The sequence below is a fragment of the Colletotrichum paranaense genome (genome assembly GCF_030867605.1).
Source record: "Colletotrichum paranaense strain IMI 384185 chromosome Unknown Scaffold_6.1, whole genome shotgun sequence".
In the NCBI taxonomy this organism is placed as follows: Eukaryota; Fungi; Ascomycota; class Sordariomycetes; order Glomerellales; family Glomerellaceae; genus Colletotrichum; species Colletotrichum paranaense.
The window spans coordinates 1,926,503-1,939,913 of NW_026848964.1; the positions used below are offsets into that span (position 1 = coordinate 1,926,503).

At 53.8% G+C, this 13,411-nt stretch overlaps 2 protein-coding genes across 2 annotated transcripts; both read left to right on the forward strand.

Annotated features, from left to right (window-relative positions):
* Nucleotides 1–2,341: 2,341 nt before the first annotated feature.
* CPAR01_08301 (DEAD/DEAH box helicase) lies at nucleotides 2,342–4,492 on the forward strand (the record flags this gene model as incomplete). The annotated part of the gene is made up of 2 exons (XM_060492569.1): nucleotides 2,342–2,499; nucleotides 2,590–4,492. 2 exons carry the CDS (start codon nucleotides 2,342–2,344, stop codon nucleotides 4,490–4,492), a joined length of 2,061 nt encoding a protein of 686 aa, XP_060348939.1.
* Nucleotides 4,493–6,471: 1,979 nt separating this feature from the next.
* On the forward strand, nucleotides 6,472–8,531 carry CPAR01_08302 (INO80 chromatin remodeling complex Ies1; the record flags this gene model as incomplete). Its single annotated transcript, XM_060492570.1, has 2 exons — nucleotides 6,472–6,946; nucleotides 7,000–8,531. The coding sequence occupies 2 exons, from the start codon at nucleotides 6,472–6,474 to the stop codon at nucleotides 8,529–8,531; spliced, it is 2,007 nt and encodes a 668-aa protein (XP_060348940.1).
* Nucleotides 8,532–13,411: the final 4,880 nt, after the last annotated feature.

Consider the following 13,411-nt stretch of genomic DNA (forward strand, 5'->3'; position numbering starts at 1 on the left):
CCACCGGAAGACTTTAGAAGCGAAGCCTTTGCGGGTGGCCCCCACGAAATGACGTCTTTCAGTACTGGCGGGCGTGATCTAAGGCTTCTTCTACCCAAACATGCCTTCGCCATGAGAACCATGCGTCTGCTCTCCAATGGAAATAATCCGCTGATGGGGACCGAGTGCCAAACCTATATCCTCAATTTTGCTGCTCCAATGGGCACCAGTCTCCGCACACAGATGGATGGTTTAGGGAGCCCGTCGGAAAGCAAGGTCCCAGTCGTTCTGTTTGTGGTCATGGTGCAGTGAAATGTCACCAAACAGAACAGGCCGAGTGGGTGACAAAATCGATTTGCGCTCGACACATCCGACAAGCAGTTCCACCGCTATTATCACCAGCATTGATGATTAAACAGAGTGTATTTCTCCACGTATATACCTAAGAAAACTTGATATAGAAAGGCAGTAATAATGATATGAGTAGTGAAAGGGGACTTATCAAGATGAATAGCAGGAAATCGGTTTTGTCACCCACTTGCAGGCCTCTTCTCCCACTCCTTTTTGCCTCTTGACTTCATGATCGTAAGAAAGCCTTGGCTGTAATCCTGGTCATGGACGACTTGGATTATATCTTATCGCCACTTGAAGTCCAGTCTCCAACCTTCCATATCCATACCATCGACTTGCGGGGCACCCTGTAACCCCGAGCTTCATGTCTTGTTTCTTCCCGTCTGCGGATACAAACGCTAGTCTAGCCCGGCCACCAATAAACCAGCCCCAGGACTGCGTACCCAGCCAAGAAATCACCTCATTTAGGTAGGTACCAACCTTCTGCAATAATCCTCACTTCGACGTGTTGGCCATGGAATAATCCAGAGTTGGCCGGCACGAGGGAGCGCCAAATTCAAACTTGCACGCAGTAACAGGATCGGAACACCCAGCCGTGTTGGACTCCAAGGGTCGGGTCCGTTCATGCGCGGGCCGTAGCGATGGATGGACGTGACGTTTGTTCACCTCAGCTGAGGTAAGGGCACCCGAGCACGTTGCACCCTCCCACCGGTACGTACCGACGTTATTCTTCGTCGGTATCTCCTTCCACCTCTGCGGTGTCCAGTCAAAAGACTGTCACTGGATTGGTTCCCGTTCCCTCACTCCTCTTCAGCCCAAGAAGAAGGCGATAAAACAGTGACTCAGGAAAAAAATTTAGTACGAAGGGGATGGAAAACCTGGATGGTTGTTGGTTGGAGAGAGTTTAGCGTGGCCTGTCACCTCACATGTCATCATACTTCTGGCCCCTTCACCCTGCAGAAAGCAAGCACATGCTACACGTCCTCGAGGGTGGCCAATCCGGTGCTTTGCTTATCCACCCCCTGGGCGGGCTGTAGCGGCTGAGGGAGCCTGAAGCCTGTCGTGCGCTCTCACTATCTATTTCCCGTAAGGTAAGGTAAGGTAGGTTCTCATGGTTCCTTACTCCTGAGTCCTGACGGATTTCTTACCTGCTTGAAGCCTGAGCGGGCGGCAGGCGTGTGCCCCAGGAACATACCTTACCTCAGGAACTTGGAAGTAAGCACGTAAGGTCGGGTGCCTCAAGATGGAAGGCAGGCACTGGCTGTGCTCCTGTCCAGCCCAGGCCCAGTTCAGTTGAGGCAAGGGCAGCCCGTAGACTCTCATCACCGCGGAATGCAAACAAGGGAAGGAACGCCTCCCCAAATTTTTGCGGGAGGGAAGGTATGGTTGGGGTGCGTGGGTGCCATGGCCAGCAGCGCCCAGTGCTGACGGAGCCAGGTTGGCAGGGGTGTGTGGCCTTTCTGGTGGATTCCGACACAATCTCAAACCGAATTTTTTTTTCTCCCCTACTTCTTGCCTCCTCCTCCGATCTTCAAAATCCCTTTTCCCTCCCACAACCTCCCCCCCTCCTCCCACACAAAACTCTTCCCACTTTACAAAAACAAAAGGGATTATATTCCTTCAACCCCCCATCCCCCTCACCGACACATCACATTTCATCACCTGTTCTCTTGTCTTTTCTTTGACGCATCTTGGGAAAAGCAAGTCTTCAGAACTAATCGTCGTGCGCCTGAGCACTACGCGCCTGCCTAATAGACGAACACCGAGAAGGACAAACTTTGGAAAGTCAACGCCCCGACTTTCTGTTTCTTCTCCCTCTTTTTTTCCATCCTTCGGTTTGCTTTTCTCTTAACCGCGGACCGGCTTCCTTTCACTTCGACTTTTTACTCTTTCGCTGTTTTCTCAGTCGTTTCGAGAGTAATCCGACCACGTCGATCGATTCCACATACCCTTCCGTCGACACTCGAGCAAACAAAGTCTTCCAACTACAGTCACGATCAAATCACCCATCATGGCTGACCAACTCAACATGTCTGGCCTGAACATTCAGGACCAGCAGAACCAACCCCGCTCGTACATCCCGCCTCACATGCGTAAGATGGGTGGTGCGGCTCCTCCGGCGATGAACGGTGGCGGTGGTGGTATCAACAACAGCGCTTGGGCTGCTGGGTGAGTCCTTCTTTCCCTCTCCTCGTGATAAGGGCGTATTAGGTCCGCTTGCCTCAAGTATTGGCGACAGTGGCTAACGTTTTACAATAGCAACCAGCAGAACTTCAACGCTGCTCAGCCCGGCGGCGACTGGCCTGCCATGGGCGGCCCTGGCGGTCCCGGCGGCCCCCCCGCTGCTGCCCCTGCTCCTCAGCAAAACTTCCACCCCCGCGGTGGTCGTGGTGGCTGGCAAGGCGAGGGCGGTGGCCGCGGCGGTTACAGCGGTGGCGGCTACGGTGGTCACGCCGGCGGCGGCGGTGGCCAGGCTCGCGGCTCTGGCGACGGTCAGTGGCGCGACGGCAAGCACATTCCCGGCCCCGTCAACCCCCGTGTTGAGCGTGAGCTTTTCGGTACCCCCGACGATCCGTCCAAGCAGCACACCGGTATCAACTTCGAGAAGTACGACGACATCCCCGTCGAGGCCTCTGGACATGACGTTCCCGAGCCCGTCCTGACCTTCTCGAACCCTCCCCTCGACAACCACCTCATCGGCAACATCGAGATGGCCCGCTACAAGGTCCCCACCCCCGTCCAGAAGTACTCGATCCCCATCGTCATGGGTGGTCGTGATCTCATGGCTTGTGCCCAGACTGGTTCCGGAAAGACTGGTGGTTTCCTCTTCCCCATTCTGTCCCAGGCCTTCATCAACGGTCCTTCTGCAGTTCCTCCCAACGCTGCGGGTGGCTTCGGTCGCCAGCGCAAGGCTTACCCTACCTCCCTGATTCTGGCTCCCACCCGTGAGCTGGTCTCCCAGATCTACGAAGAGTCTCGCAAGTTTGCGTACCGTTCCTGGGTCCGCCCTTGCGTTGTCTACGGTGGTGCCGACATTGGTTCCCAGCTTCGCCAGATCGAGCGCGGCTGCGACTTGCTCGTTGCTACTCCGGGACGTCTTGTCGACCTCATAGAGCGTGGTCGCATCTCCCTGCAGAACATTAAGTACCTCGTGCTCGATGAGGCTGACCGCATGCTTGACATGGGTTTCGAGCCCCAGATTCGCCGCATTGTCGAGGGTGAGGACATGCCCAACGTCCAGAACCGCCAGACTCTCATGTTCTCGGCCACTTTCCCCCGCGACATCCAGATGCTCGCCCGCGACTTCTTGAAGGACTACGTCTTCTTGTCCGTCGGTCGTGTCGGTTCCACCTCTGAGAACATTACTCAGAAGGTCGAGTACGTCGAGGATGTCGACAAGCGCTCTGTGCTCTTGGACATTCTCCACACCCACGGTGCTGGTCTCACTCTCATCTTCGTTGAGACCAAGCGTATGGCCGACTCTCTTTCAGACTTCCTGATCAACCAGAGCTTCCCCGCCACCTCCATTCACGGTGACCGCACCCAGCGTGAGCGTGAGCGCGCTCTCGAGTTCTTCCGCAACGGTCGTTGCCCCATTCTGGTCGCTACTGCTGTCGCTGCTCGTGGTCTCGATATCCCCAACGTCACCCACGTTGTCAACTACGACTTGCCCACCGATATTGACGACTACGTTCACCGTATCGGTCGTACTGGTCGTGCCGGAAACACTGGTCACTCCACTGCCTTCTTCAACCGTGGCAACCGTGGTGTCGTCCGCGAGCTTCTCGAGCTTCTTAAGGAGGCTAACCAGGAGGTTCCCAGCTTCCTCGAGACCATTGCCCGTGAGTCTTCCTACGGTGGTGGCCGTGGCGGTCGTCCTCGCGGCGGTGGCCGTGGACAGGGTGCCAACCGCGATTTCCGCAAGTACGGCGGTGGCGGTGCCGGCGGCGGCGGCTTCGGTGGTGCTCCTGGCGGTGGCTTCAGCGGCGGCGGTGGTGGTGGTGCCTACGGAGGTGGTGGCGGCGGCTTCGGCGGCCCCCCTGGTGGCGGCTTCGGCGGCGGTGCTGGCGGTGGCGGCGGCTACGGTGGTGGTGGTGGTGGCTACGGCGGTGGTGGCTACGGCAACCCCGGTGGCCCTGGCGGAAACTCGTCTTGGTGGTAAGCATTTTCCCATCACGACATCTGGCGACTGCGAAACAGACGGGAGTCTCGCGGTACGCCGCCAGGCAGCTTTTGCAACTAGCTGCGAGTTTTCAAGTTTTTTTTTCCTTTGGGTTTGCGCGCATGGGTCGACATGGTACGCATTCATCGTCACGCTTTTTTCTGCATTTCGACTTCTTTTTTTCGACACGGCGACATGACCCCGAGAGCCAACGGTTGTGCCTCTCAAACTCCAACGAGAAGCATCATCGGGTGTTCGGACAGGCATCGGCATCGATAGAGAGCATTTCTTTGATTTTGCTGGACCGAAACTCCATGATACCCTTAGATCGACATTGGGAAAAGCTTTGAGAATCGGCAGAGCTGCATGACAACACATGCGATGTGCTGCAGCGTGGCCGGATCTACGGATACACGACACGGATCCTGGATCTGCCTACGCATTACGACGATCATGTTTCTGCTTTTCTACCAGCGTTTTCCCCCGAAGGGCATATTCGACGCTTTTCGATGATAGAAGGGTCATGCATCTCGCCGTGCATACAATAGACAAAAGTGGATTTTCTCGGTCGTCTGGTCATCATCGACGCTGCAGGTCTGCCTCCGGGGCAAACAGGGCAGGGCAGCGATATTGAGGACAAGGCGGCGGAAATAGACTGGACTGGTAATGGAAGGTTCGGATGGACGGTCGACAGAACGGATAATCACAAGACGTTTTGAGAGCGGGAACCAGTGGCCCTCCCAGGCACAGATTAGGGATTCACAGGGAGGGGATACAAAAGTTCTTGCTCTTAATCGATAATGGCCACAACATGGACATGGTCTTCAAGCTCCTGCAATGGAAAAGGAATTGCGGGGGGCTGGAGGCATCAGAGACTTCGGTCTTGGGTTCGGGGCGAGGCGGCCGTGCAAGGCCATCCCCTGGTAGACAGCCAGTCTGGACTGAGAAGTCCCAATAAAAACAGATTCTGATAAAACCATATGGAAGCGCAGCATGCTTGAAGTGATTCGTGATGCTTGTAGTCAAGGATGGTGGGAGCACCCCTACTGATGATCTGCAGTGAAGCCAAGCAACTCGCAGCCTACCATCCTCGTGAGAGCACAGTTCCTCTTGCCTCAGATTCGTCAACCCCGAAGACTCTGGTCGATTGTCTGGCTAACTACGTTCCCTCCCAGACTGTGTCACGTCCAGTTCGCCGGGTCAGCGAGACCATCACAAATGATGAACAGGCTCAAAGTATGGTATCCACTGCAAACGGTAGAACGAGGTCTCAGAAAAGGGAAGTTGACACAGGTTCATGAAATCCCACCAGCATCAATTACGGCAGAATTTCTCTATTTATATACAAATAAAGAAAAACGACTTTATTCGCTGTTTGTCAATCGACGGCCAGCTATTTAGAGTGTCATGTGAGTTGTGGCCTGTGACGAACAGTTAGTGGAGTTATATCCGGACAAACCTGGCCTCGACGTCAGGCTGTGGCCCCAAAGGTAGGTACGTACAGACCATATGTAGGGGCCGCGGGCGAGCCTGGAATTTTAGTGGTTGGTGTCAGCTTGACGCGCTCCCCCAAATCGTGAGCTCTGAAGTGGGCTCCGTGCCTCGCTTTCCAGTGATAGTTGGCGGGATCTCAGCATCAGCAGCTGGTCTGGGCGGTGGACAAAGTCCAATCCAATTCAGCCCGTTACATAGTACTTACGCCCATCCATCAATCAATCCCTCCCCCTTCACCTAATTTTACAAACCATCACTTTTCCAACAACCACCCATCCCTTAATTCAGACAGCTACCAGTTAGACAATCGCGATAGTCGCGGCGGCCGCACCCCGTTCCGCATTCGTGTTATGAGCTCAACGACACTGCATCCATGATCGCAAGCCATCCGAGTCTTCCTTGAATCAATCGACAGTGCCGTTTGACCAACGTTGCGCCTTCCTTCCACGTCGCCCGCTTCTCCCGATTCTACTGCGGGCGGCACAATGTCAGACGCAGAGGCGCCTACGTCTCCGGCGCGCGGCGATGAGGGCAAATCTTTCCTCTCGCAAGCGATGACCGAAGATGACGATACCCGCATGATGGACGGAACCCCCGAGCCGGGCGAGAAGAACACGGGCCGTGGCAAGGGCAAGAACGCAGCAAAGGAATCGGCCGGAGCGGTCACGGGAAAGATCCGACACCTGAAAAAAGAAGATGGCGAGCCGCTGTGGCGCAAAGACATTCAATACGACTTTCTGAAAGCCATCTTCGATGACGAGACAACAGTCTTTACCAACTCGTACGAGCCCGAGAAGCCTCGCCAGAACTTTGCCGATCTCTACATCGACACAATGTCTCGTAGCAGCAAGACCAGCAAGGTCCTTCGCGACAAACTCCTTACCGATCGAGCCGCAGCGAAAGGCATGGCCATGGTCTGTCTGCTGGTCAACATTGGCAGAATGAATACAACGCTCAATTGTCAGTCCATCTTCACTATCAGCGTCTCTAGATATATGCTAACATGCATGCAGTCTTCCCAGAGATGCGAGCCCAGCTGCGAACCTACCATGCCATTCCCTCGCTCCAGGCGCACCAAGACGCGCATGCATACAAGCAACTCCAGGATGCTCCGAGATTGAAATCTATTCTAAAGGGTGGTGCTGAGGACCGCGAAGAGCCTTCGAGTCTTAATAAGATCAAGGCTCAGGAAGTTCCCCGGACAAACCCTGTCAACCTCTTGTTCGTCATCTGCCAGTCGGCTTCCAAGATCGCCGAGTTGCACTTCCCGCCCGGACGAGAATTCCACGACCTAGTCATGAAGACCAATTTCTCCAGCAAGTCACGCGCCAAGGCATTCCTCTGGATCATGTGGTTCTACCTAGAGTCTGACTTCACGGAGGAGGGCTGCGACGAGAACCCATTTGGCCCCGGTGTGGACTATGGTGTCGATGTGGCCAACCAGGGCGTACCCGAATTAGAAGATATGACCCCTGAAGAAGAGGCTCTCGAGAACGTTGATGAAGAGGTGGAAATCAAGTTTGGCGAGGAGAAGCAGAAGATGCGTGCAAAGATTCTGGAGGCGGACCAGGCCTACCTCGTCGACAGCCAGACAAAGCGAGGTTCAAGGACTTCTCGTGTAATGGCCGAGGATGGGCCTGCCATCTTACCCCGTATCCGCCCTTCGAAACACGAGTCCGATATGGATAGCACCCGCTCGACACCACCGCCGAAAGCACTAGGACGGGGTCTTGGGGGTTCGGTCCGACGTGGCGGAGCACCTTTAAAGTACCAAATTTTCGAAGCCTCATCGCCAGCCGGTCCAGCCCACGGTTCAGCGGAGGGCATTGTTGCAAGAAAGCCCCGACCTCCCACAGCGCATCAAATTGCGGTGGAGAGGAACCGAAATCAGAGAGTCGAATACATCCTCGACCGTGGCATAAGGAGACAACACCACAAGGCCAGGAAGTTTAGACGGCAGGATGGCGCGGTATACCGAGCCTACAAGCGTATCCAGCAGATGCCGAATCCGTTTGATGACAGCGAGGGCGAAGATGGCCCACAGCGACAGTTGGCTTCTTCCGGCGATAAGACCGTCGGCGCCTTTCGTCAAAAGGGTTTTGGTGGGCTAGTGCTCTTAACTACAGAGAACGACGATTTTGGTGAAGAAGCAAGCGCCTACGCTGCAGCGTTTAGACGCACATCACGACGGCTGGCTCGCTGGTCTGCTCACCAAGGGGAACCCCTTGGTGTTATTCCTCCTAGGAAGCGGAAGAAGGCCGATGGCGAGACGAACGGTCACGGTGAAGCTGGCGACATGACCATGGATCTAGACACACAAAGGGCCTCGGAAGCTGCAGATGGATCACAATCTCGGATGAATGGCGATGTCGACGGTGACGAGACTCTCGGCGACATCACGATGGGAGATATGACCATGGACGATGTCGACGATGCGGACAAGACAGCTGCGCCCGACGATGACGAAGAGCTTGACGATATGGATAGGTCCCTTCTCGGCCTTGCGGCTGATGATGCAGAGGACTCCGCCTCCGACGACGAGTAGAAACCGTACCGAAAGACGGCTCCGTCACCCCGCTCGGATGGCCAACGCCGTAGCGGACGCCGGCGCACAGGTTGATGAACCTCTATAGCCACCGTCGTCGTCGGGCGACGGCCGCAAGACGGGGGCTGTATTGATCTTCTTTCATTTTTAGTTGGTCGTTTCTTAGACTTGTGGGCGTAGGAGTTGTATACTAGCTGGAACGATGGAACAAATACACCAAAAATTGGGCGCGATGGCAATGGGAAGGAGGGGCGGTGGGAAACATTTCAAGACGCTCGAGTAGGAGGCTTCTTATAGGGCGTGTCTGGGGTGGTTTCCCTGTAGCTTTTTTGTACGGGCTTTCTTTATTTTGTCTTGCTAGTCTCCTTTTTCCTCAGCTTCGTTCCCGTCGTGCCGCAGTATGGCGCGCAAGTAAGTTACAATAGACGTCATAAACCATTCTTGATGACCCCATGCTGCCTGCGTGCTGTAGTTGGGATGGCATTTTTGAAGGCGAGAAGTTGAGGCAGACGCCATTGATTATGAATGTCCTCGGGGTAGTAATTGACTAGCCTTGAACCTATTTCCAAGAGAAACGATTGAAGTTGTTCGACGAGTGTAGGGGCTCTGACTTGTTCGAGATTCGAAGGCGTGCTTTGGGGTTGACGACACCACTGTGACGGAGGGCAGTGTAGCAGCAGACTGCGGTTAGATGTCATCTTCTTTACTCGTCTAAACAGGATACTCTTTGGCAACTTCTTTTCAACGTCCTCTCGCTGAAGAAAGTTGATCACTTCGTTTACGTCGGGTCATGAAGTACAGTCGCGCGGAATCAAGATGTATCCATCATGCCGTAGAGACTCTTATCTTTACAGTCCACACCTCGTTCCCAAATGTTGGTTTCACCAGAGTGAGGGTGATGGTCTCTGGTTTTATCAAATCGAGAGCTGTGCAAGTCTTCAGACTAGTAGAGCACTCTAGATAATAAAATGTACACAAATGGATATGTCCTCGTAAAGAGCCATGATTAGGTATGCTTGACTTTCATTGTCCGGGGAAGGGACTTGATGTCGCAACTCTGCAGCGTGCTTGCGTGATTACTTCCCCAGACGAGAGGCTTAAAATTAAGATTCTCATCTACCCGATCTCCGTCCCCGCCGAAAAGCAACTACATTCGATACTTTTCTATATATACCGCCGGTATGAGGTGTAATACTGGAGAAGAGAGGATCGATTGTTGGATTCCTCGACTGGTTTGATACCAAGGGGAAATTAGGTATACCCTTCTCTATACCCAATTCAAATTGCACATGGCAATGCGTGGTCTTCCGGACAGAGAAAAAGTATTGATTACTCTGATGGCTTTCGAGGATGCATATGGTGCGGCGGCAGGAGAAAGAACAACAACTCATGCTACCAGGCACTTCGTCTTATTTCATTTCGGTATTGTGTTTCGGTTGATGATTAGTTGCGTCAAGTCGTCTCATTACATCTCGTCGCTGCAGGTGTATCGCTCTACGACTGACTGGAGAACTCAACGGCTATCTTGGACTAATACCTCTAGACCCTCCTTCCTGAACCCGATGTCCCATACTGCAGACGACCTCTAGCCCTGCTTCGTTTGTGGAGCAGACCTACGCGAGCACCTGAGTTCGCTCTCAGCAGTCGACCGAGCACTGGGCCTCATTCTGTGAGGCTGTTGGGGTAGTCAACGGAGACAAGGCAACTCTCCAGGCTCACAGCGTAGAGTGCAAGTAGCAATTAGGTAGGTAGGTAGATGCCGATGCCTGCCACACCGCAACTTCAGGTCCTACCACCGAATCAACGATTGACAGAGTCACTGAATGCGCCGGAAGAGAAGGAAACTAAGCATTAGACCTTTGACTCAGATCGGCCGATGGATCAACATGTCCGAACGGTTGGTTACCTACCGGTAGGCAGTACTTGAGCTACGTGGACAATACGCTTGGCCGGGTTGACTGCCTAGCAGCCGCACCTGAATGGGTGTGGATGGTTGAAGCGGATGTTCATGTACCTACTAACCTACCTGCGCGCGCCTGCTTATAAATACAACTGCGTTCACGCGAGGTGTAACTCTGCAACCAACAACGCGCGCGGGATCGTTACGAGGGAAACTCCGCGACTATGTGTCAGATCGGGACAAAGCAGCTGCGGAGTTGCAAATGAAGAAGAAAGACAATAATTACGTCGCGCAGTCGATGTAAGCACCTCGGCCCAGTGGGTTCAAGATCAAGACTTTGGTTGCCTTGTCAAAGACAAAAAGTGTTGATCTGACAATGTCACTTTCCAGAACTCATCTCGATTCATTGTGGCTTTCGTGCCCGTCTGTAGTCGTGTGACACAGCCACGCTGCAAAAGGCTTGCATTCCTCCGTAGACCACGAGTAGCTAGTAACGCACTTCAGAACCGAGAACGAGTGGTCTGTCCACCTGGAAGTCTTGAGCATCTTTTTACTTGTTTAGGCTGGTCAGTCTTGGAAGTTCGGTTGGCTGGCAGCGGGGCCGGCTCCGAGGGGGTGGAGCCGATAGTGACGGGTAGCCGAATCCTCCCCGCCGCCCTTGGATGTCCTTTTGCATACTGCCCAATCTCTCTCCCATCTGCAATTCCGTGAGACTTACATTGTAAAAGAGAATTTGGTCCTGAAACGTTCAGGCTTGAAGCTTGTGTCAAGATAAATCCACGTTGCCTGGTTGTCTCATCAACATACCAGAAATGTATGACGGTAGAGTGGTAAGGTATCGGAGTTGGTGAAGTCCATATGCAAGTACGTGTTACGCGTATTCAGAGCAGGCGGGCTTGCTTGCCAGGCTGTTGAGAAGCTAGGAAGCCTAAGAAAGACGAGGGTGGCATGGGCCGTTCTGGGGCTTAAGTCCTTGCCGACTAAGTCCGCCTGTACCCAATTCTCTCGGGACCGGCTCGGCCAAAGATATGGTACCTACCTAGCTGTTGTGCCAAGATGACGGGGAGAACTGAGTCGTCTATCCGAACGGGTACAGAATGAGGTGGTGTGGAGTCACGTCCTCTGCTGCTCTTCTTTTTTCTCGTTCAGGTAACGGAAAGTTTTGGACGAGGACGAGGGGTTAAGGTTCATCGATTGTTGCCAAGAGTAGCTTATTCGCAGGTCTATGATCCATCAGAAGAACGAACGCAAGAGAGACCTTGCCTCAACTATGATGTGACAACTTCGGATGGCTGCGAGACTGGATAGTCTTACGCGGCTTGGCAAGACTCGTCTCAATTCTTGGTTGGCGCAGACCACGCGGCCAGTGAAGAGGCTGGCTTCGGATGCATCCTGTACGATTTTTTTCTTCCTCTCTTGAGTCCCCCGGCGACTACAGGGTCGTTTGATGAATCATGGACCCATCCACTGCAGCGGATGTGTGTGTGCCAACGATCTTTCCACGAGGGTGGTTGGCTCCAGGGATGGGCGCTGGGTGCAGGCGGCCGGCAAGCGTCCACCCTGGTGCTGGTCTTTTTGAGGCCAGCTTGGACCGCTATCAACACCAGGCTTCTTGAAGGGTTCGTCTTTGGTGCCCGGGATACCTGGCATCAGCGGGTCTAAATTGCGACGAATTCTCTCTTCGCAGCTATCATTCGAGAAGACAACAAACGTCCTGTGTGGAGAGGACCACAAATTCTCTGGAACGTTTTGCAAGTCTACCTGCACTTTCGATTGTCTTGAGTCGTGAGTCGGATGCTCACTGTTGGGACGGAGTTCGCCATTCTTCATGGACAATTTTCAGATGGTGCAGAGTTGAGCGTTCGTCTGATAGACGAGCCCACAGGTTCTGATTCTCTGCCGGTCTCCGAACAATACGAGGGTTTCCGCAATAGGAAGCATGTCGGACATGACAAACCACGTTGAGAAACCAATCGCAGATTGATAAAAGCTGGCTGAACATTGGTCGAAACAGTAGACGGTTTCGAGGCGTAGCTTCGGAATACCACGCGGCTTTGTCAGCTACTTCGCCGGGTTTGGTTTCGACTTGCCGATGTCACGGCAGCGGGCAGGACAGATCGAAACGCACACGCGGCGTAGTGGAAGGTTGGAATGTTCAAACCAGACGGCCTAGGATTATGTAACATTGTGATGCAGTCTTTGGAGATTCTGGGCGAAGAGAGATTGTGGATGCATATTCGCAAACGTAAACGTAGGTAAGAAGCAATGGTTGGCAGAGCTTTTGTTGGTTAAGCTTAAGACTGAGTTGTCAGCACCGAACAGCACCTTGGAGCTAAGGTAGCTCGGGTAGCTCAACTTTTTGTCTGTCGTCTTGCCGAGCCGTTGCCAGTCCGGCCCTGCCCACCTGTCCAAGAGACAACTGCATCGGCTAAAAAATGGCCGCTTAGAAACCATAGGTGCCTGCTTGTCTGCATCGAATGAAGATGGGAGTGAAGTCACTTGCGCAGTTGCGCTTGCCGGGACTGGCCACCTTCTTGCCTCGTGCTAGTCATATCTTAGCATCCCTGTCCCCTCCTGCCCCATCTTGTCCCGTTTCGTGCTGCGTGCCGTTGCACTTTCTTTCCCACCGGAACCAAGTCCACCTGGCACGCCGCACCCCAGCTTCCCCTTGAGCCTTTGGTGTTTGCCCCCATGTACTGTGTATATCGAGCAGTCGCAACTGAGGTGGACTGCTACTTGCTTTCCCCTCTGCTACGCCAGTACTCCCTACATGTTGCAGGGACGGATGTCCTTTGTTCTGAGTGGTACAGAGTACCCATGGTCACAATGGTCCAGCACATCCACCTCCACTATCCGGTTGTTAGAAATCCCCTTCGGGGAGTATAGCAACTTAGAAAATCCCGTCTCCCTGTCCCGGACAATCTAATCCATCTGTGTGTGCTCTACTGCAGGCTGTCCCGTTTTGTCCACATCAATGTCG